Source organism: Chelmon rostratus, chromosome 11 (assembly GCF_017976325.1).
Source record: "Chelmon rostratus isolate fCheRos1 chromosome 11, fCheRos1.pri, whole genome shotgun sequence".
Taxonomy (NCBI): Eukaryota; Metazoa; Chordata; class Actinopteri; order Chaetodontiformes; family Chaetodontidae; genus Chelmon; species Chelmon rostratus.
Genome location: NC_055668.1, coordinates 11,456,412 through 11,478,368, shown reverse-complemented (window position 1 = coordinate 11,478,368; position 21,957 = coordinate 11,456,412). Strand labels below are relative to the sequence as shown.

Below are 21,957 nucleotides of genomic sequence, written 5' to 3'. Positions count from 1 at the left end.
GTCTACAGAACCTCCACTGCAGCCATTTCCCTGCGCTGCCTTCACATCTCACGGTTGCCATGGAGACCAGCCGAATGAGCATGACTGCACTGTGCGTCAGACATGCCGGAAGGGGCGACGTGATGTGCTTTTCTCCCCCACTATGGCTTTCACTCTGCTGTGTCAGAGGCTCTCAACTTCAGCATCACTGATCCGCTTGCCTGGCTTAGCGGCAGCACATGTGGAGGCATGTGCAAACGCACAGAGAACAAGGTGTCACTGAGGGGGGAAATACCTGCCTCAGGTGTTTGTTGAATATCAAGAGTGAGGTGTTAATTGCTTAATGCCACTTAAAGGCCTTTCTAATTGCCTGACATCATCAGTGTGTGCTCACACATTTGTTACAGTCCTGCGATAATATTTGTATAATATGACACATTTCCCCAGCAATTTGACATTTTGAAATGTTACAGCATTGTTCTGTGGAGAGCGTGTTAGAGTCTGGCATAAATGTCGCCATGTAGGCACAGCTGCACAGTCCTACAATCAGCATTCACTTTATCCCAGTCAAAGGACAAAACTGCTGGCCCCCAAATCAAAGCCTCTTATTAGATCTGACCCATCACCACTAGATTGGCAGCCAGGACCACTGTCCAATCTTTTGAAGGTCACTTATTGGATTAGCGTGTCTATGATTTATCGACTCCGAGGAAAGAGCTGACCCGACCAGCAGCGTCACTGGTTGAGGCGCGGAGCTGTCCATGGCGCTGAGTTCCCGGCTCTACATTCCCTCACTGAGTGCCGATGTCCGTGAAGCGTCACATGAACCCAGGCAATCACCCTTGACTTGGCAGAGCCTTTCAGAGGAGAAGCCAACCAACAACTGTGTGTGTAAACTGGGTGGTTGTAGCTCTGATGCTGATGTCACATGGATGGTTCAATTAGGGCTGCTACGATCTGCCCATTATTTCCAGACTGAGTGGACTAATCACTGGATCTATAAAGAAAAGAAATCAGAAAAGAATGAAATCCCATCACACTTTTGCAGAAGTCAATGTTAAATATCCAAATTGTTCATTTTGTGTAACCAACAAACCAAAAAAACCAAAGAAAAATCATGATTCTAATCAACAAACATGAACACAAAATAACATAAATGTCCAAAAAATGTTAAAATCTGTTGCAAATTTTAAACAGAAATTAAATATCTGTAGTTCTAATACATTTCTCATTTCTCCTCTCTTATATTCTGAATTAGCTTCATTATTTCTTCAGTTTGTTCAGCTTTTACAATTTTTAATATTAAATTTTATGGTTTTCTGTTCTTTGCAGCTTCCATGTTTAACTTTATGCCTAAAGCTCATTTCTAGTATGCATTTGTAAGCTGCTTTCTTGTTTGCCTTCTTCCACGTGTATTTTGCACTCCATACTTCCATCCATCCAGTGATTCTGACTACTGCTGTGTTTGTAAAAAATCGAACGTGTCTTTTTCGCTTTTTTTATCTTGTCCAGATCTATCCTGGAGCAGTGGAGCTCATGCAGGTCATAGAGGAATTCATCCACATCGTGGGATTGGGCATGAAGGATTTCCACAATGCCTATTTGATGACTGGGAACTTGGGTAAGAGAATCAGCCCACTTTTCCTCCCAGCTCACAGCGGCTGAGCTCGTTTTGCCATTTATTTCTGCTTGACATGGACACATAATCCCTGTGCTCTGCTGACTCCTTGTGTCAATTTCCCCACCATCATTAATTTAGGATAAATGGCGCGTGGTAAGGGTGGGGGAGTAAAATTACTGCAAATCAATAATGTTAATTAAAACTGAGCTTGTGGTCTTAATGTGCTAAATTCCTATGAAAACACTTAACACCCAATCCAATATCAAGAGTGTGCAGTGTAGGACCCCACCAGAGGAGAGCTATAAAGAAAAACTACACACAGCACTCCTACTCTACCAATATTTTATTTCAAGGAGTACAAACTAAATAAGAATTTGAAATCATTGTGTAAAGCAAATTGATTTTGCAGTAGTATTAAAACAACAGGTGCAGGTGCAGATTATTTTTACCTGTATTATTCACTGTATTGTTGTCTAATTTCCATATCGTAGACATTTTCTATCCATCCATAGCTTCTGTTGCAATAATCAGATAAAATATTATGGCATATTTGAAGGTGAAGTCATTCTGTCTGATGTTGCACTGTACTGCAATCCTTTGAGAAAGACATGATTAGCAGAGCGTACCCTAAAGCGTGTTGTGCAGAAGTGCGGCACCATAAAAAAGATTGTTTGTCAGTTCCTTGCAAGATTAGCAGTTATTTAAAAAAATATGTTGTGGGAGTGTCTGATAAAAGCCTGTAAAATTCCAAGCAAAATTACAAGTTATTCTTTGCAGCTGTAATGAGCTTGGTAACATTTTTCTTTCTGCACTGCTGATTGTGGTCCAGATTATAACTCCCCCTCTTTGGAGTCTCTGGATATGAGAATGTCTCTTCCCTAATGTTCTCGTGGGTTCTTTTTGCTTCTGTCGCGCTGCCTCTTGGATGATCTGAGGTCTCTGTGGCATTTCATTTCTTACTCAGCCATAAATGGTGTCTTACTGGAATGGAATAATAGAATTGCGGTCGTGATTTATTCATGCAAGTGAATGTGAGCATGTACAGCTGTGCTGGTAGGCAATTCCTCTGGAGGAGCGAGGTTTCTTCCTTGTATTCTTTACAATAGCTAACATTTGACCCACTTCCAGCAAACGCTCACACTCAGTGGCTCTTTATGGTAATATGATTTCCATAATGATAAATAGGTAGCCCCCAAGAATAGCATACCAAACATGGTACAATGAATGCACCCATCAAAATGCCATTATGAAACGCCATGAGAGGCACATTAAGTAATGGACACTTGGAAATAAGGCTTGAATGCATCTCATAATGCCAAACATTAATGACTGCATTCACAGACACGATAATACTTCTGTGCCCTTCTCCTATTTTATGTTTCTTCCAATTTGGCTTAATGGTAGTCATCCAACCTCATTGCCACCGACTCCTCTTAATGCTGGGAAAAGCATTAACACATGACCCCTGCTTCATACACAGTATGCAATCCATTCTGTGAGAATGACTCTAAATTGACCGTTAAGTGTTTTTATCCAGATTCATACAAATTCCTTGTGCCGCAGTTCATAGCTAAACTTGAACAAGACACACTTGACTCTTATTATATTAGTCGGCCATATGACTTCCTGGCCTCTGCTCAAATCTGTGGGACGGTGCATTAAACTGTGTCTATCCGTCAGGCATGATATGACAGAAAATCTTTCGGTAAACATGGAGTGGTGATGCAGCTCAGCGCTGTGTTTCAGTCTTAAGGAAAGCACTGACTGGCATAATTGGCCCGCTCTCGAAGGCCTATGCTGGAGTTGTTGCATGGGTTTTTATTTTTATTTTCTGCATATCATGTATATTTTTCTGCTGACTGTTTTCCAAGCATACCATCATTTTTCACTTTTGAGAATGTTTTTTTAGGTCCATTAGTTTCTATTGAATTCACACAAAATTAAAATTGAATCACAGAAGCCTAAAAACTCGACTACAGTGATCATAATGTCTTTATATTATTAAGAAATGCAATGTGTCTTACCATAATTATGCTGACACACAGATATATAATTCCCTGCCCCCCGATGAGCTCGGCCTTATTGACACACTGGCAGAATCTGTCAAGGATATTGATAATAGGATGTCCAGAGTTTTGAACAGTGTTGAACCGTGACAAGACAGAAATCCTGCTTGTCATTAAAAGCTAACAGACAGGAGATTGTCACAACTGTCTCTTGAAAGCGTCACAAGACAGAAACCTTTGCATCATCCTGGGTGCTGAGCTCACTTTCCAGAGCCACATTAACAGCGTAGTTGAAACCGGGTCATTTAAGATAAATTGCACATGAAAGGAGCATTTTATCCCAGGAAGCCAGTGAGAAACTCGTCCACGCTTCCTGTAACGTGCTGTTCACAGGAATGTCAAGAAAGCATCCCGATCGACAGCAGCTCTTACCGGTCAGGTCATGTGGAACAGGCTGCCTGGTTATTCCCCGGGTCCCCACAAAAACCGGTGGTGCCTTTAGCTTTCATGCCCAAAATGTGTTGGAGCATCCTGCCCTCTCAAGTTAAATGTGCTCCAAGTCTGTCGTCTTTTAAACCCAAAATGAAAACATTCCTTTTTAGCTGCAATTTATTGGTTTTACCTCATGTATCACTTTTTTTATTGGTCAACTCTTGGTTTTAATGATTATTTTATTTAAACTTATTTTATTCTCACGTTTTTAGTGGTTTTAATTCACATCTTGTTTTTTTACTGGTCTGCTGCTGGTCTTAAGTATTTTATTGTCTTATCTATTTCCTTCTTTCTTGTTTATGCGTTTGTTTTAATTATGTTTGCAACTTCTGTTGTAGCTCACTCTCCGTGCAGCACACTGGACTTCCACCTGGAACGGTATATTGTTGTGTGGTACAACATGTAAAAGGACATGGATTTAAAAAATGAATTGGACTGAATTTGAAAAGTCTTCTCTGCACTGTCTAACAATGATGTCATTTCTTCACATATAAATGCAGATATAATATTGATGATAACCCTGTGATTGGTAGTCCTGCAACTTTATCTTCTTATGTGTACTAAAATGATAGAAAACACTGGCTGCCTGGAACATAGAACCTCATACAAAAATCTAAAAAACTATGACATTATGTTTGGCAATAACAGTGTGTGGATTATAGTAAATGAGCTAAAACTTCAAATAGAAAACCACCGGCAGGTCTAGTTGACACAAAATTGTTTTCACACACGCTGATATTAATTGATCCCTAGGCAGTTTGAATTATAATTAAGAAAAGGGGTAAAAAAAATACTAACAGTTCACTTTTTCTCTCATGTAGCAACAACGCTAAATGTTGTTTTTCCTAGTTCTGCACAATAAACATTAACATGGCTTTCAAACTGCATGTGCATCACAGGCACTGAGAACTTTTTGTAAGCACGTAGCCTCCAGTTGTCTTCTTTACTTCAGTTCAGGTGTGACTGAAGTCTTCCTGATTACTACATGCTCCTTGTTAATGAGTTGCAGCTGTGTTGGCTCATCACTTATATTAATAAAGCCCCTCTTTTCTTTCAGACTAATTCAGTTAAAATACATCAAAATGACAAAATTCTGATTCCCAGAATCATTTCCCTTTAGTTTCCATCCTTTATAGTGGCATATTGCTTCCTGTACATTTTATTGAAAGAAACTTATGATTTTTGTTTTTTGTAACTCATAGAAAAGGACTGATGAATAGGATGCCTGAACATGAACTTTCATACATTAATTTGAGGCCTGGAAAGGTTTGGGTTTTATATAGAATTTTAATGTCTACATAAAGTAATAGGGGAAACAATAGTCATTTTTGATGGCTCATGCCAAAAGCACACATTAGTCTTCATCAAACTCTTCAGGAACATGTGTGAACCTCTTAGAGTGATGCTGGAAGTGCAGGACCGAGGCAGGCAGATTCCTGAAGCAGCTTTTGGGAAATTTTCAGCACGGAGGGGCCATTTGGCTTTTGAGCAATTATCTGAGGATGTGGCAGTAATGAGCTGCCTCTGGCTAAAATCAGCCAGAGCCTTCCTGGCCACCGGTGGAAAAATAGAAAGGTGTTGTAGGGAGGAATTTTTAGCACAAGCACTGACTACACGCTTTACCTGTTTGTTGCAAATGTCGGAACAAAATGCTGCGTCTTGTTTGTGTTTTCAGTGCTGCCACTGTGTTCCACAATGCAGACTAAGAGACACAAGGCCTTTATATAAAAGCTGCATTAATCAAGCCACATTTTACTATCTAGTTTGAAACGGAGTCAATATACCAAACTCTATTTTGATGATACATAAGTAGGTTGTGGAACAGGGAGTTTTCAGGATAATTTTCTTACCCCTGGACGTAGCACAGGCTTTGGTAGCCTGCCACAGTCATTTCAGCTCACACCACAGAGCCTTGGTGGCCACGTGGCCCCCTTGATTAAAGGAATGGAAAGTTTTGTGGCTCCATTGGCGGAAGCCAAGTGGAGAGCATCTGGCTGAGTAAGATATTGCGGCATCATTTCGTCACTAATTTACGGCAGCCTCTTGACACCTAGATAAATACTGGCTGTCACCGATGTATCGTTCTCTGTCCTCCTACTTTTAGTAAAATAACCTTGATTGCAAAAGGCTCTCCACTCCAGCAACTTATCCACTCTCCTTACAAGCAAACACTTGGAGGACAAAGTGAAGCTTGGGACATGTTAGAAAATTAAACACCGCTCTGAAGGTGAAATACATCATGCGCGTCTGACATCTTTGTTCTTGCTGTCTATTGCGAGGCTGTACTTCACGGTCGAGAGAATATTTTGACATTAATAGTGATTAATTGCAATTACACACACATACAATAGCTGCAAATGCTCATTAATTTATTTTCCGTGCAAAATGTTTGTGTTGTCAGACTTCAACAGTTTACTTAATGCTGAACCTCTCATGAACGCATTCAGATGTAATGAGCAATGCTATAATTCCCTCTTATGAAAATGAGCCATGCAGATTCACTGAATCAGTGTTCAGAAGCATCACAATCCGAAATGATCACTTTATTTATGCCGTCTAGCCCCATCAGGCAAGTGCAAAGCCCCATTTACCTGCAGCATTACCCAGAACTCTGAAAGACAGTTTTTCTAACACCCTGTTGTGTTTCACAGTGTGACCCGTGACTAAACCCCCCCAACACACACACACACACACACACACACACACACTTACCACTCCTGCTCCAACATCTGGTGCTGTGAACAGGCCTCTTTGCAAATTCCGGGTCTCGTGGCACTCTGTGATTTCATGCCCGCTGCTGGATCATCCCAAACACACAGACACACCTTCTGTCACACATTTCACTCAAACATGGAGTCTTGCCAGGATTCAAATTGTATTATTGGCAGAGCACAAGGAACAATAGAGCTTTTGCATCAATGGTAGGATTAGCCTCAGATTCCCCTCGCTGAAGCACCACCTGACCACGGCTGGATGTGATACCAGGTAGAGAACCGTACATATTTATCCCCCCCTTGTAATGTTGAGGCCTTTTTAGCCGATCCTTGGAATTTTCCTTGTCGTTGCCTTAGTGCACGGATTGGCCTTTTACGGCACCTCAGCAGGGAGGTGAGAAAAGAAAAGAGTGATTAAGGAGATTACCTGTCTACCAGTTGTCAGATGCCAGCTGTTGCTTAGACTTTGCACTTTGTGGTAAATGTGTTTGGATGCACTAACAACCGATTTGGGGATTTCTTTGACATAGAAATTACTTCTATATTCACATACGCTATTCAATTTGAAGAATGAAAATTAGTGTTTCTGTGTTCCTCACTTCATCACAAATGGAAATATAGAGCTGTCATACTCAGACATTACTGATGTAAACAAATCTTGCATCTGAATACGTAAATGTCACTGTTGTGTGCTCTTAGCCAGAGTGCTTAAAGATCTGCCTCTCAATTTGGGAGTGATTGCAGGCTACAGTCTTGTCTTTTGACCTTTTTTCCTTTAAACATGAATTAGAGATTGAGCATTAAAGAGTAAAGCAGATGTGTTGTTGCACAACCTCTGATAGATGAAAGTTTCTCCTTTGTTGTGTTCATATTTTCCCCTAATTTGAAATGTTCAAGCAGAGATTTAGCAGGTGAAAACAGATAAGAAGATATAGTGTGACCACTTTCAGGACATAAAACAGAATACATTTTTTTGACTGCTGCACAGCTGAACACTGTGATGATTGACATTAGTAGATAGAAAGATAGAAAACTCACACACGGTATCATTTCAGAACTTCTCAAAAAGCACCATAGAGTAGTAGTGATGCACAGTAATGATTCGAGGTCCCACCCATACACCGCCCAACCTAATTGCAAGTAAGGCTCATCTGTCAATCATAACATCACACCTCCTAACTAATTAAAACCAAACTTATAACAAAAATCAACACTTGAACATACCGGGAACTACCTGCAATAACACACTATCTTTGGGGAAAATTGTTTTGACATGTACTTTTTTTTAGTTTGACCCATGTCCCATCCGCTAAAATGGGGCGGGGGAGCAGGGTTTATGAGTTCTAGTGACGCCAGCCACCAGGGGGCGATCAAGATGCTTTGGCTTCACTGTTGCGGAACTGTTATGTTGTCCAGCTTTATATACAGCCTGTACAGTAAATACGAAGCTACAGCCAGCATCTGGTTATGTTAGCTTAGCATAAAGACTGGAACAGCTTCCATGGCTCTCTCTAAAGTCACTGCTCACAGCCAAACAGTAGTCCAGCACATAAACCCTGCAAAACCACAACCAATATTTCAAGTTTAGTTCAAGTTATAATTGGCAAAAATACAAAAAATAACAAAATAAAATAAACTCCAGTCCTTATGCAAAACTAAGCTCATTGGCTGCTGATGCTGATTCATATTTACCATACAGTCATGAGAGCGGTCTCAATCTTCCCATCTGACCTTTTAACAACCTGACATGGCAGCTGGAAGCAAAGTTTGTTTGTTTTTCAAAGATTATTAACAAATTATGCAAATCAGTGTAAAATGATGGTAATATGCAGTATTTATGTAGCAGACTTAAATGCACCAGTATGTAAAACACAGAAGCATGCATCTATGTGTGCCTGTTTCATACTTAAGTTCATAGTTAACGTGTGACGTGTGCGCAAGACAGGAAAAACACATCATATGTAAAGGAGAATAACAATAACTAATAACTACAAACTCAAAAATACTCCAAAGTACAATATCGATCATCAGTATTTCTTCATTGGTCTGTGTTTGAATTCTGCAGTGGCCAGCATCCAGAGACTTCCTGCAGTGTCTGTGATGACTGACATCAACTTCCCCATGAAGGGTCGTAAAGGCATGGTTGACTGGGCCAGGAACTCTGAAGATAAAGTGGTCATCCCAAAGGGCCTCTTTGTTTCCCAGTCAGCAGGTATGTGACTGACTATATTTCACAGAGTCATTCTACTTCTAGTCTAGTGCATCTTTCTTTAGGAGACCACACACACACGCACGCACAGTCTTCATGAACAAACTTTGTCTTTGAATGTATATGTAAAGTTTACTTCTCAATAAAACTTGCAGGAACATGTATAGGATATGCAGAGGAAACTGTGGTAGAAATGTAGGATTAATGCATAGTGAATACAGTAAACCACAAGTGGCCAAACCTTTTCTTTGGAGGGCCAAAACTGAATCAGAATGGTGGACCATGGCCTTAAAGCAGTATTGTATTGTGCGTTAAGATGCAAAATGGTGCTAGGAACCCAAGTTCCCTTAACTGAATGACTTCCAGCGCTTTTCCCTCCATGCTTACATCATGACAATTAATAAATAATTATGGATCCTACATATTTAAAGAGCCTATTTACCTCATGAATAATAAAACAGTATAAACAGCAGTTTATGTTATAATTGTTGTAATTAATTGTATTTTTGTATCTGGTGGGCCAAATTGCACGCTATGACAGGGCAACTTTGGCCCACGGGCCAACTTTGGGCAGCCCTACAGTAGACAATGAAGGATTCGTTGGCCACTGCTGGCCAATGGAAATCAAATAACTTGAGATTTCATCAAAAGCAGAATGATTTGCGTATTGTGTTGTCGGAAAACTTACAATAAGACTCTCACCCAGATACAGTACATCAGTGCTCCGCAGAGGGTATTTTCTTAACGTTTTATGCTACATCACCCCTTGTTTTGGAAAGGGAAATAATGCTACAAGCCTTTGAACAAAGCCAGTTTGCTTGCCTGTGCTTGTTCAGACACTGACTTTTCCATGGACTCAGCATTTTCAGGATCCTTTCAAGCGCTGCCAGTTGCCACTGTATATTGCAATCCCGAGCCGAACAATTTGGTTAATTGGTGTGATCAGTCTTGAATGGAATATATCAAAGATAACAAAGCAAGGCATTGATTGGGAACCTGTGCCATGTGCCTAATCCCAGCCACTCTCATTTGGACAGTGTAAGAGGCTGATTCTACTGGAGACTTTTCACTTCTTCTTCTGGAGTCAACAAAGTCTGTTGAAAAAAGTTGCGGAAAGCTCTCTCTGTAAAAAAAAAATCTTTTTTATTGGCAGAGACTGCTTTGGCACTGCAAACTAGCAGGTTCACTTAAGCCAAGTGTTACTCCCAATTAAAACTTTCCTTTGAATAATGAAAATTTGCCATATTATTGGAGGCAAAACTTACAGTATTAAATATATATGATATGGGCATTTTGAATATTTACTTTTTTAATAAAAAAATTGAACTGAACTGAAAATCTGGCAACAAGCTCTAGTTGTATAATAAGGCTGGGGATACTATGAAAAAGGAAGTCTATCAGTATAAAAAAACAACATTACTGTTCATTAATTGTTCATTTTCCACTTTAGATATGGAAGGCTCGCCTGTCTTCATTTTGGGAACAGTTCTCTACAAGACTCTTGGACTCATGCTACCTTCACCAAAGTAAGTGCTGCATACTGTATCTCCTTGTCTGTATTTTCTGGTCTGCTGGCAAGAGGAAATATGAGACAGATTTAATCCTTTGGAAGCAGCAGAGGTGTCCATTTATATTCAGAGTAGTAGATCAAGTCTTAAAAACCGGCTGTGCCTGACTCCAGTGTCCCTGAAATGTTCCACTTCAAAGACTTGAAACTGTTGAAATTTCAGGAGTAACAGAAAACCAGACACTTTCCCTGTATTCAATTTGTTGACATACTATTTCAGGTTTAAGTTGATGACTTTTAAAGGAGCAATTTGGAAGAATTTTAGTTTAAAACATTCAAAATTTAAGTAAAATTATCAACACAAGAAATAACAGTTCTACTGAAGTGAGCATGCTAACCAGCTAGCTGGAGGTCGGAGCTGTAAATCACCTCAATACTGTTTTCCGTGTCGTCAAACCGGCCTCCGTCGGTCTTGGAGGACATGTTCGGTCCTGATCCGGCTGTGTTCACTTGGAAGCTGCTGAGCCTGGTTCCGTTGCCCGTGGTGTAAACAACAAGAATCCCCCTGTGCTTCAGTCAGCTACAGGGCCACTAGCTCCACGGCTAACTGAGCTAACTAGCTAACAGCAGCTAGTAGCTACAGTCAAAGATGGCCACAGCAAAGAGTTTAGTGAGCAGCAGTTAGCGGTCACTCTGGTGGGATGCTGCCCCGTGTTTGTTTGGAGCAACCTTCAATAGGTGGCCAATTCTTTCACATTGTAGCTTTAAGGATACTTCTCATTTGTAGTTCTTGGGATTTTGTCCTAAGAGAAAACAAACATGATATTTTTGCATACATGAAACTTGCAGAAATGTCATGTCTTTGTGTTCATTCTAACCTGGTAAATGAAAGATATTCACTGTAGCATGCAATATGTAGTTAATTAAGGATGACATTAGTGCCTGGAAAAGCAGCAGGATGTCCCAAACAAACACCTGGTGTCAGACCCCAGTCAACAAGTCCCTGGCACCAACGTCCCAAGGACAGAGCGGTCATTCAAGGACCGGCCAGGCCAGCTGTCACAGGTGGAGCAGCAACCCTCTGTGCACATGTGGAGAGGAGCTCATAAAGGGACACTGAAGCTCGCCCTCTCCAGACTAACAGAAGGATAAGCAGATCAAGCGGCTAAAGTGTCAGACTTGAGGATTTTCCATTTGCCAGATTTTAAGCTTGTGAAGTTTCAAAGAAGAAAATAACTTTTTTTGCCACCAAATGTCAGAAAACTCTCAGCGCACTTAGAGTGGAGAACTAAAGAGCGCACCCATTTACTCCACTGAGTCCCATTTTAATGCAACTGACTCGTACCCTATGATAAAGTCAGGTAAAAATATTCTCAACTCAAGTGGTGCTGGTAGGACAGGGGGCTGCTGGAGTATCACCTCTACTTTCCTTTGTGAAGCTGACAGTTTTCTTCCTTGTGGGAAGTGCTCATGGATTTCAGGTTCTAATAAAAAGAATATTCTGTCAACTATACAATAGCTGGAGATGGTTTTTGAAACAGGACTATAGAGCCAGACTTTAAAAGCCTAGGATACAAAGAAACATCTCGTTCAGTTCAGACAAGCCTTTGATTTGTACTCTATCCTTTCTGGTCCGCTTGGATGTTTTGAACACCATTACTGGCAAACATCCTGTATAGCTGCTCTGACGTCTAATGGGCAGATTTTCAATCCTCCTGTTATTGAGTGTTTGATATTTGGGTTACCATTCAATACAAGCTGCACTAGAGAAAATACCTTCGGCTAATACTTGACTAGTTTAAAAATCAATTCAAAGAACTCTAAATTTTAGATGATTAGATTAGCCAGCGGAGAGGGACTTTAAATTCAAAATATGTGCACACAATCTTCTCAGAAACCCCAAATCAGGTTTTCATACCAGTGTTCCTTATAGATCCCACATAAGTCTCACTCACTCTGCACTTAAAGCTAATCCTCAAGTGTTAATGCTTCTTCACAGAGCATAAAAAGAGACCTCAGGTGTTTGAAGTAAAATCAGGTTAAAGGCTTTGAACACTGGAAATGTTGTCTGATGTTCATCCTTTATACCCATAAGCTCCATGAAACATTTATAGGGATATACAGTATGAGAATACAGTTAAGCAGACAAATCAAACATGAGCCTTTACTGTAGCACGTTGTGTAAGAAAGCGAAGCAGATCGTTACCCACAATTACACGAATTAAAAATCCAAGAAATTATCATTTTCTAACTTTTGGCCATCTTTGTTTGCCTCAGGAACGACACAGTTGTGAACTCAAAGGTCATTGCTGTGACTGTGAGACCTGAGCCCAAGGCGACGGAGTCCCACCTGGAGATTGAACTGGCTCACCTGGCAAACGTAAGCACCACCTGTCATTTTGAATCACAGTGGCTGACATCTTCAGCACATGTTTGGAACCATAAAGGTTGCTTTGCATGTTAGTTTCGCCATATAAGATGAAAGGCTACGTCTTTGTGTGCCGACTGAATGTTCTGCATAGACCACAGCACATATCGCCACCCATTAGCCAACACACAATGGCGGTTAATTGGCTCGCTAATTAATTTGCAAGCATCCGGTGTCAGGAGAGTGTGCCGCAGTCAGATAATTACTTGGACAATCCCTGTTATGTTCCAGGCCTTTTTATTCATCTTGGAGATAAAGTGCATGTAAGTCTGAACTTGTCAGCAGGTTTGTGTGTGTGTGTGTGTGTGTGTGTGTGTGTGTCTTAATAGTTTACTCCACATGTGAAACACATTTTCAAACGCTGAAGGACAAATATGCAGTTGATTTATAATGATAATGATGATCAATTATCATCATAGTTTACTTGGTAAACATTTTGTCCTTTTCTTGCCTTCCAGGGAACAATGAACCCTTACTGTGCACTGTGGGACAGCACCATAATGTAAGTGGGCATGCACTTTCACTCTTCTAATTTAGATCTTGTGTGGTAGACCCAGGAAGGGTTTGTTGTCAGTTTGAAGTAATGCTGTGGCTTTCAGGATAACACACTTGTTATCTTACTTTGCTGTTGCATCTCTGAAATTAGGTTAGTGTGCATCCTCCCTTCAAACACACATTTCTCTTGTGCACGTCTTTGCAGAGAAGCAAACAAGCAAGAGAGCTGGAGAAAGTAAACCTGCAAGGCAAAATTATACGTTAAACCATTATCAGGGTGGACAAAATAATCGGAATAACTGAAACTGTCGTGAGGTATACTGTATGACGTCGATGCTTTGCTGAGACTCTTAACATGTCTCGAGTTAAGCCAGTTGTTGTTCAGTTTGAGGAGTTTTTCAGCGTCTGAGTCAGTGTCGGTGTGGTTCTGCAGTTGCAGATGTTCAGCATGGTTTCATCGAAACCTTTATGTGAACGTGGTGTGAGTCACTCATGAGTCATAAGTTCACAATTCCAGAGACATTCGCAGAAGTGAGTTGCAATTAGCAGCATGCGTCGGCTTCAGCGGACATCTGAAAAATACTAATTTCACAAGTGAGCGTGAGCGAGATACAAGCAGGCCAGATAGTCACTGCCTGAAGTGCTGGAGCATCAGCCACAAGTGCTGCAGAATTATGTAATATAGCGAGGGGGAAACTCTCCAAAATCATGAGGACATATGTATGGAGTGAGAGCAGTTGTTATTGCACGTTACTATGGATAATAGCAAACATGCAAATGCATTTATTGAGCTCAGAATAGATTTTTGTTTGCTCAAACAAAATATTTTTTTGTTATAATTTCTTCTCAAAATATATTTTATGTGTTTGCAAAATGTATTGTTTCTGTGGTTCTCCAAATCTCCCATTGCTCGCTCAGGAATGAGGCACAAATGTAACTAAATACATACAAAACACAAAGAAACACAACAACAGCACAAAGCAAAGCCTTCAGATTGAGACAAGAAAAGGTCTGACACCATCGCAACAACATTTAAACATCATAAGCATCACAAAGAAAGTTATTGAGTCACACTATATTATCATGTAATGTGTTGTCATTATTCTGTCCACAGCCTGTACATTTACACACCTAATGAATGCTTTTCTGTACTGTTCATCGACTGCTACATGTGCCCTTTTATTTTGCCTGAGTTTGCTGTCATGATGCTTTTTAAGGAGATTTGGTGTCACCTTATTTGCGATTTCCGTACCTGCACAGTCAACACTTGACAGCAGTGTGCCTGTCACAGTGTCATCTGATAAAACCGAAGTTGCTGGATTATTTCCACATGCAAAAAGTCAACTTTTCTTCCTAGAAAATCCTCCTGATGCTGTTGAATCATTTTGATCAAAAAGTGATAACATTTTCACGATAGCAAACCCTATTTTTAATACTCTTTATGGCCAGGATTTTTGAGCTATAGCCATTCACTCTATTTGCATGCTGTAGTTGCCTCTCTATATAAAGCAGTTTTAATCGTTACCTGAAGAGTCCGCTTTTCCTGTGTGAGGTTCAGATTACACACACATGCACAAGGGATTCACAGGAAACGGTGCATGCACTCACTGGATGTGACACAGAAGACGAGTGTTGTTGAATGTGGGGAGTCCTCTCAGCCCATGGCTGTAAACAGACACACTCCTTGCTCTCCTTCTGTTGCATTTCTGACAAAGTACAGTAGCTGCTCAAGGCTGCTTTTGCTTCCCCCAATGGTCGACATGTGTGCCTTTTGAACGCAGCTTGGGGACCGGTGTTATTACTGTGAAAGGCACTTACAGTTACCACTAGCAACCACAGGTGTCGCCAAATTCACCAGGACTGAAATCTTTATACTTTTAAGATCAGCCTTTGTGTTCAGGAGTGTTGATGGGTAGCTAGATGGTGTATTTTTCCAAAACAGAACAACAACACAGCCCTACAGTATATTAATGCTAATTATTATTATTATTATTAGTGTGTATTTGATGTTTAATTGAAGTTTGATGAGCAGTTATTGGAATATTTTAGACCATACTTTAACCCAACAGGCTGTGGATGAACCAGCTTTGACAACAGCTTACATGAGACTGTTATTTGCACATTGAAACAGCATGTGAAATGTGCATGGTCTGTCCTCTATCACTATCTCTATTGGTATTTGAGGGCAACTGGTCTATTTTTGAACAAGAAAGATACAAGTGGGACAACTCTGCTCCATTCTTTCCCTGACTTTCACAAACCATATCAGCATTTTTTTTTTTCTGATCCACCAAGTCATTTTAATCAGAGCACCGCCGAATGACTTTGTGGTATGATTATCATGTTCATTTCAAACAGTTGGCTCGTCCTATTACACAATAGCAGCCACTCTCAGGACTCATTGAGGGGGGTAATACGCCATCTGTCAGCCATGTTGGTTCAAACGGACTGAGAGTGCTCACTGTAACAATTAGCAGAATGAAAATGTTGTTCACAAGTGGAGAACTGTGTCCTCTGTGCTGCCCGCTGCACTAACTCGTCGTGGTCCGGATGCAGCTACAGTATAGGCTGCAGGGCTGAGACAGCTGCCACACCTGAGTCTCTGCTGCTTTGCTTTCACCACAGGGGTGGAAACCCGAGGCATAAATATTCTTATGTGACAACGCCAGGAAAAGCTGTTGTGATTTGTCTTTTTGTGTAAGCGACCAGGAGGCCCTTTAAAGAGGAGAACACGCTGTTCATCATTGCAAAGCTGCAGCTTGATACTGTGATAGAATCCATACTTTCCTTATTTACCTTGTGGCCTTCTGTACTGGCCTTTTGCCCATATTTTACTCTCCAGAGTGAACCAAATGGGTGCATTTTTAACATGGTTAAATCTTAATATCTGCAAAACTAGAAAACATTATTGTCTTGTTTGAGCAAAAAGGAGCAATAAGAGAGACAGCAAGAGCCTCTCATGTTTTAAAATTTGGTAAATTCTTTCTCAGTAGTACTGAGTAGATTGTACATCTAAAAATTTGTTGATATTACATGAGCCCGAAGATTATACACAGTATCTTGAAGAACATTTACTGTACTATACTTAAGTGCAGTTTTGAGGTACATGTAATTCACTTGTCTAGTCCGATTTTATGCCAGTTTATACTTGTACCTCACTATATTTCAAAGGGAAATTTAACTTTTACTACATTTATCATACAGCTACAACTACAAGTGGGCTACTTCACAGGTTCATATTTTACATGTACATTGTATTTACACTTGCATTGTTATTGATTATACTAGCCAACAGCATACTGTATAAATTGATTGAAATTAGCATCAATTGTAACTAATATATATGAATGCATTTTTACTTGGAATTGAATATTTTTCTAATACTGTGGTATTAGTACTTTTACACATGGATGTGAATAAGTCTATCACCACTATTTCAAGAAGAATAAGATGATAATTCATTTGAATGCAAACAATACAGCGCATCATTTTCTGCATCTTTCCAACAAGTATTAATAAATCCTGACAAGGAAATGTGTTTCCAAGTAATCATAATTCTTTGCAAGTGAAATTGCTCACCTGTCAGAACTGCTGTTATAGTTTTCACATGAGGCAAAGGTCTGGGCCACGTTTGATGATGTCTGCTTCCTGTAATTGCCATGTTTTGACTAGTTTTGTCAGCCAGAGAGCTGTAGGATAATCTAGTGCACCTGGCTGGCTCAGTGATTACCTTAAAGCCACGTGGGAAAGAAATGCTGTGAAGAAAAAAACAAAGATATCAATAACCGTGCTAGTATGAAGCGCTCCATGTGTTGTGAAAAATCCAACATTAGAGCATCCAGAGAGCCAATATCTTGTTTTTACTTTACTCTTAAGTCTGCGGCTCCACAGCACCAAGTGTAAACATGTCAGATGCATACACTTTTATTGCTCTTTCAAATGTCAATATTTCCAGCTATCAAACACGCCTGAAATTACCAATATCCCACCGCTGTGCCGAGGGAAACATATGAAACGCAACCCAGTGATTTCAGATCAGTTAACTTCCCTGTTGTGTTCAAAGATAAATATTTGGAGGGGAGGGGGAGTAATCTACCGTTCAAATCAAGAACTATCTTGCACTATCTTGGAAATTTAATATCATTGCATCATGAGTTTGAATCAGACTACTTTTCAGCCTCTTAGCTTGAAACTCATCTTTCTTGAAATGGTTTGGGAAGTTTATTCAATCTAATTTTGCGAAGTGAATGAATTGTACCTCTTGAGTTGTTCCATACTGCCACTGAACTCGCAGAAAAAGAAAATTACAGAATGACAGTTTTAGCCTTTTGACATTCCACTGCAATTAGATGCTTTTGAAGCCTTGTCAAGCAGTGCATGGAGAGCCACATGAGTGTCTTCCAGACTTTGTAATTGCATATATTTTGGCGTCCCCTCTCAGATTATCCAACAGAGTCTTATAGAGGCCAAAACTGAGGAGGACAACCCTCATCATTAAAGGCTTGTAGATCCTGAAACAACCTGCCACATCAGGATTAACAGCATCTTGACCCCTCTTTAAAACATCTTCTTACAACACATAGCCTTCTTAATAACTGCCATATTTATTACACCTGTTTCTCTCTTTTAAGATTTATTTTCCCCTGTTTGATCTTTTTGCTTCCACTCTAAAGCACTCTGTAGGTAATAAATTATATTATCACCATGATGCTATAGCAAGTATTAAATGTAGTTTCCTTTTTACGGTGCCATATAACCACACAGACTGTAATCTTTATGGCCAAATGCATTTGCCATAACTGCAGTGCTGAAACTCAGCAGGATTAAGCATTTTCCTTCTTTTAAAGTTGCACAGTTTTCTCCTCGAGTCAGTTGAGATGATTTACTCTGCAGAACGTAGAAGGCCATATACTAAACAATAACAGCCCAAAGGATAGGATAAAAAACTAGAGGACACACCATGCAATAACGAGGCCAAGCAACACCAAGCAGTTTATTGTTGGATTTAGCAGCAGACAAGACAAAAATATAGTTACCTGAACTGATCAGTAGTTAAATGTTGTAATTCAGCTTTTACTAAAGAATTACTCAGTGCTACGCAGTTCATACCATGAATGTTACCAGAAAAGCTCATCCTGTGGAATCAAAGCATATGAATCATTTACGCATCAAGGTGCTGAAAGCAGCTGTTGCAGCTTCAGGTTCTACAAACATCTGGAGATGCTGGATTTGAGCCAAGCAGACCCCACCAAACGCTGCCAACTGCAGCAAATCTGAAGAACCAAGAGAAACATGTATTGCAAAATCCGGTTCTCCATCACCTGGGCTCCTAACATTATTAAGATATAGAGAATAAAAGATAAATGACTGCCATGGGCCCAGTTTGATACACGTATTTCAGCTTTGTTTTGCTGATGTTTAGTAACATAAACCAATATATAGAATATTAAGAAGTTTGACAAGTTATGAAAACAGTGGATACACCTGCAGCAGGTGACACGTATTAGGAGCTCAAAATTCATATCTCCAGCTTCATCTTTCAGTTTAAGTTATCTTTGATTTCAGGTTTCATCTGTCTGTTCAAATTCTTTTGAAAGTGCTCTCTAATGGTTTCCTCCTTTGATGTCAAGCTTCTTCGACATTTTCATATCTGAGATCAGCAGTTGTCAAGCCTTCTCACGTCATAGATCCTCAAATAGACACATTTGATCCACAGACTTGATCAGATTCAGTCCCAGGGAATATTTTTGATGTTCTTAGGTTTGGTTTCAAATGGAAAGTGTCAATGCTGCAGATCAGGAGACAGCAATGGTATGAGCGTTGCACTCTTTATTTCTGATGGGTTCATTTGTGATGAAATAAAACCACTTTGGGTTTTGCTCAGGGCCGCTGCTTGTCCACTTTGCAATGATCACTGCGCACTGTAAAAGGACGTTGGCAGGCAGAAGAAGCAACAATGTGGGCGATGTTTACAGTAATTGTAAGCTTCGCTCCAGCGAGGACTCATGATGGACTGATGAGGACACTAACCATGCATTAGCTGACAGCAGAAGGTTTTGCTGTGTTTGTGTGTGTGACAGCACAGGATGTGAGTTGGGGTAAATCACATGTGCACCCTGAGGTAGCACATGAAGTAGAAGTGCAGCAGTGTCATGGTGCTGTGATGACTCATGCAACCAACAGTTGTGACTGATTTGATTCTCTTTGCTTTAATTGATTGTTCTTATATGTCTTTACTTGTAAACCTAGTGGGGTTGATTCATACTGTACAAAGCTTTAAAGTATGTTTGCAACAATTATTTTCCAGTCATGTAAATTTAAATACCTTTGTGTTACTCTGACAACAACGCATGTTAAAATGAATACAACCGGATCAGGACAGACACAGTTAAAGGTGCGCTGAAGGTCACCTTACTGCAGTGATAATAAGCGTAATGGACCTGTTAGCAGATGCATGACTCCATCACTTTGTGTGTACCTTTGGAGCCATTCATGTCCTCACTAACACACCCAAACTGCAGCCTCTTTGGCTTTGCTGCCTCCTTTTCAGAGTTCTGTCCCACTCAGGATTAATAAGATTTTTCTTGCTACATAAAAATATGCACTCATTTTTCTTTCGTCTTCACTCAGCTAACAAACGCAGCAAGGCCCACAGGCTGATATAAATTGCCCGTCATCAAGAGATCCAAGATGGATGGAATAATTTCCCAGCACTGCCCCAGCCCTCCTCTGCCCGTCATTGTGTGTCAGTCCTTCAAGACTTTATAAAATTGCCTAAAGTGCATCGCCTGAAGCACTCTTTGAGCCCCAAGCCCAGTGCCTGGCCAACCTGATGTGGCCATGCAATGCATGTAAATAGGTTTTTGGATTGTTATTCCTTGTTACTGAGGAAATACTACATGGTGATTTGCAAAGCTTACTGACACATATAAGAAAAACACAGGCTAAAAAACTGCAGCCCTATCTGGCCCTATACCTATTTAATATATACACTGCTTCAGCTTGTTTAGCTGGACGACCATGAGGTTACAGAGCTTCACTGTTTGACTCTTAAGTGCACTGCTTGGACATCTGGATAAGTTATGGGTTTAGTAATAAGATCTCTGTGGCTGGAAGAACTCAATCTGTCAAAGTTCAGCAAGGAACACAAACCTAATTGGACTTTTGAACAACTGTCTATCTGTGTTTCAGCCAGACGCGAGGGTTTAAATACTGAATGTGTCTTAAACTTTGCAGCCTTTTTATGTCACTCTGCTGTCACTTATCTTGCATTTTGACACTAAATGTGTTCAATTTGGAGCACGATCAAATTCTGTCACATATTGTGATCCTGAAAGTTTTAGAACAAAGTTGTAGATACGTTACTGCATGGATAGAAAGTGGTCAACAAAGGGTATGTGATGAACGTCAACGTCATCAGTCTCACTGTGGTTAAGATCAACACTGACACTTTCTCTTGGGGACATTTGATATTCTAAGGCCACCGAGCCCAGATAAGGTCAGAGAACACATCAAACGTGGCGTACATAAATCCCCAGTCAGGGATGTTCTCCTGTCACTTTCCCTCACTGGCACAAAAGAGAAGCAAACATCTAGCAAGTCAAAAGTTAGGAACAGATCATGGCGAGGATTGAGTCTTCACCAGGGGGAGTGGCAGACTCATCGCAAAGTTTTCAAGAAGGCAAGGCAGCACACATGCTATCAATCTCATCGCAACAAAGCGTGCATTATAGAGCAGGTTCGCTTCTCAATCTGACAATCATGCTTTCAGGTGCAACGGCACCGAGGGCGATCTCATGTGTGCAGATGCGTAAAAGGGTGTGATGCTTGTTGGTCAACCAGCAGTTTCCTCATGGCCCGTCCTACAGGGAACAATGAAAGGCCTGCACTGCTATTAAAGGATGTGTGTAAACTGTTGTTTTCCATCATGCATGAATGTGCACAAAGCAACCTCACCAATAGTACTGACAATTTTAAAGGACTTCCTACTCTGCAACTTCTCATTGGGTTCGTGCAGTACATAGTCCAAGAAAATTGTTTAGGCGGGAGGAAACCAACATTCATCTTGGTTTTAAAAGCGGAAGCTCCTGTACAGTCACACACCTCTACTGATGAAAAGCTGCCACAAAAAGTGCTTTCAGTGAGGCTTAATTTTGCAAGGCTTTGTGCTTCCAGGGCCTGTAAAGTGCTTTGGGCGACCATCAGTAACATGGTTTTCAACAGTGATTGGAGGTCATACACTGGTTCCATTCTTGTACTAAACTGAGGTCCTAATGGCACCTGCAGGTGCCTCATTTTAGCTCATTTGGTTCCTGCCAATCATGTTGTTTTCTGTCTGTCATGTATTGATTGGCCTCCAGCTCAAAGAAATCTTCAACTATGCAATGTCTTAGAGCATTTCAAATGCCCACTATGCCATCCAAGTCATTAGAAGGTGTTGAGTCACAGTTTTATTCCAATTCAATTCAATGTAGCTCAATAGAGTTACGCTAAGGACTTGTTCAAG

At 40.5% G+C, this 21,957-nt stretch overlaps 1 protein-coding gene across 1 annotated transcript in view; it reads left to right on the top strand.

Annotated features, from left to right (window-relative positions):
* The window catches only part of adgrb3 (adhesion G protein-coupled receptor B3), a 112,163-nt gene that overhangs the window by 67,817 nt on the left and 22,389 nt on the right, over positions 1 to 21,957 (top strand). Inside the window, exons 11-15 of the mRNA XM_041947375.1 lie at positions 1,492 to 1,600; positions 8,878 to 9,024; positions 10,472 to 10,547; positions 12,806 to 12,908; positions 13,415 to 13,458. Of these exons, the coding sequence (XP_041803309.1) occupies positions 1,492 to 1,600; positions 8,878 to 9,024; positions 10,472 to 10,547; positions 12,806 to 12,908; positions 13,415 to 13,458 (479 nt within the window). The remainder of the gene's footprint in view (positions 1 to 1,491; positions 1,601 to 8,877; positions 9,025 to 10,471; positions 10,548 to 12,805; positions 12,909 to 13,414; positions 13,459 to 21,957) is intronic.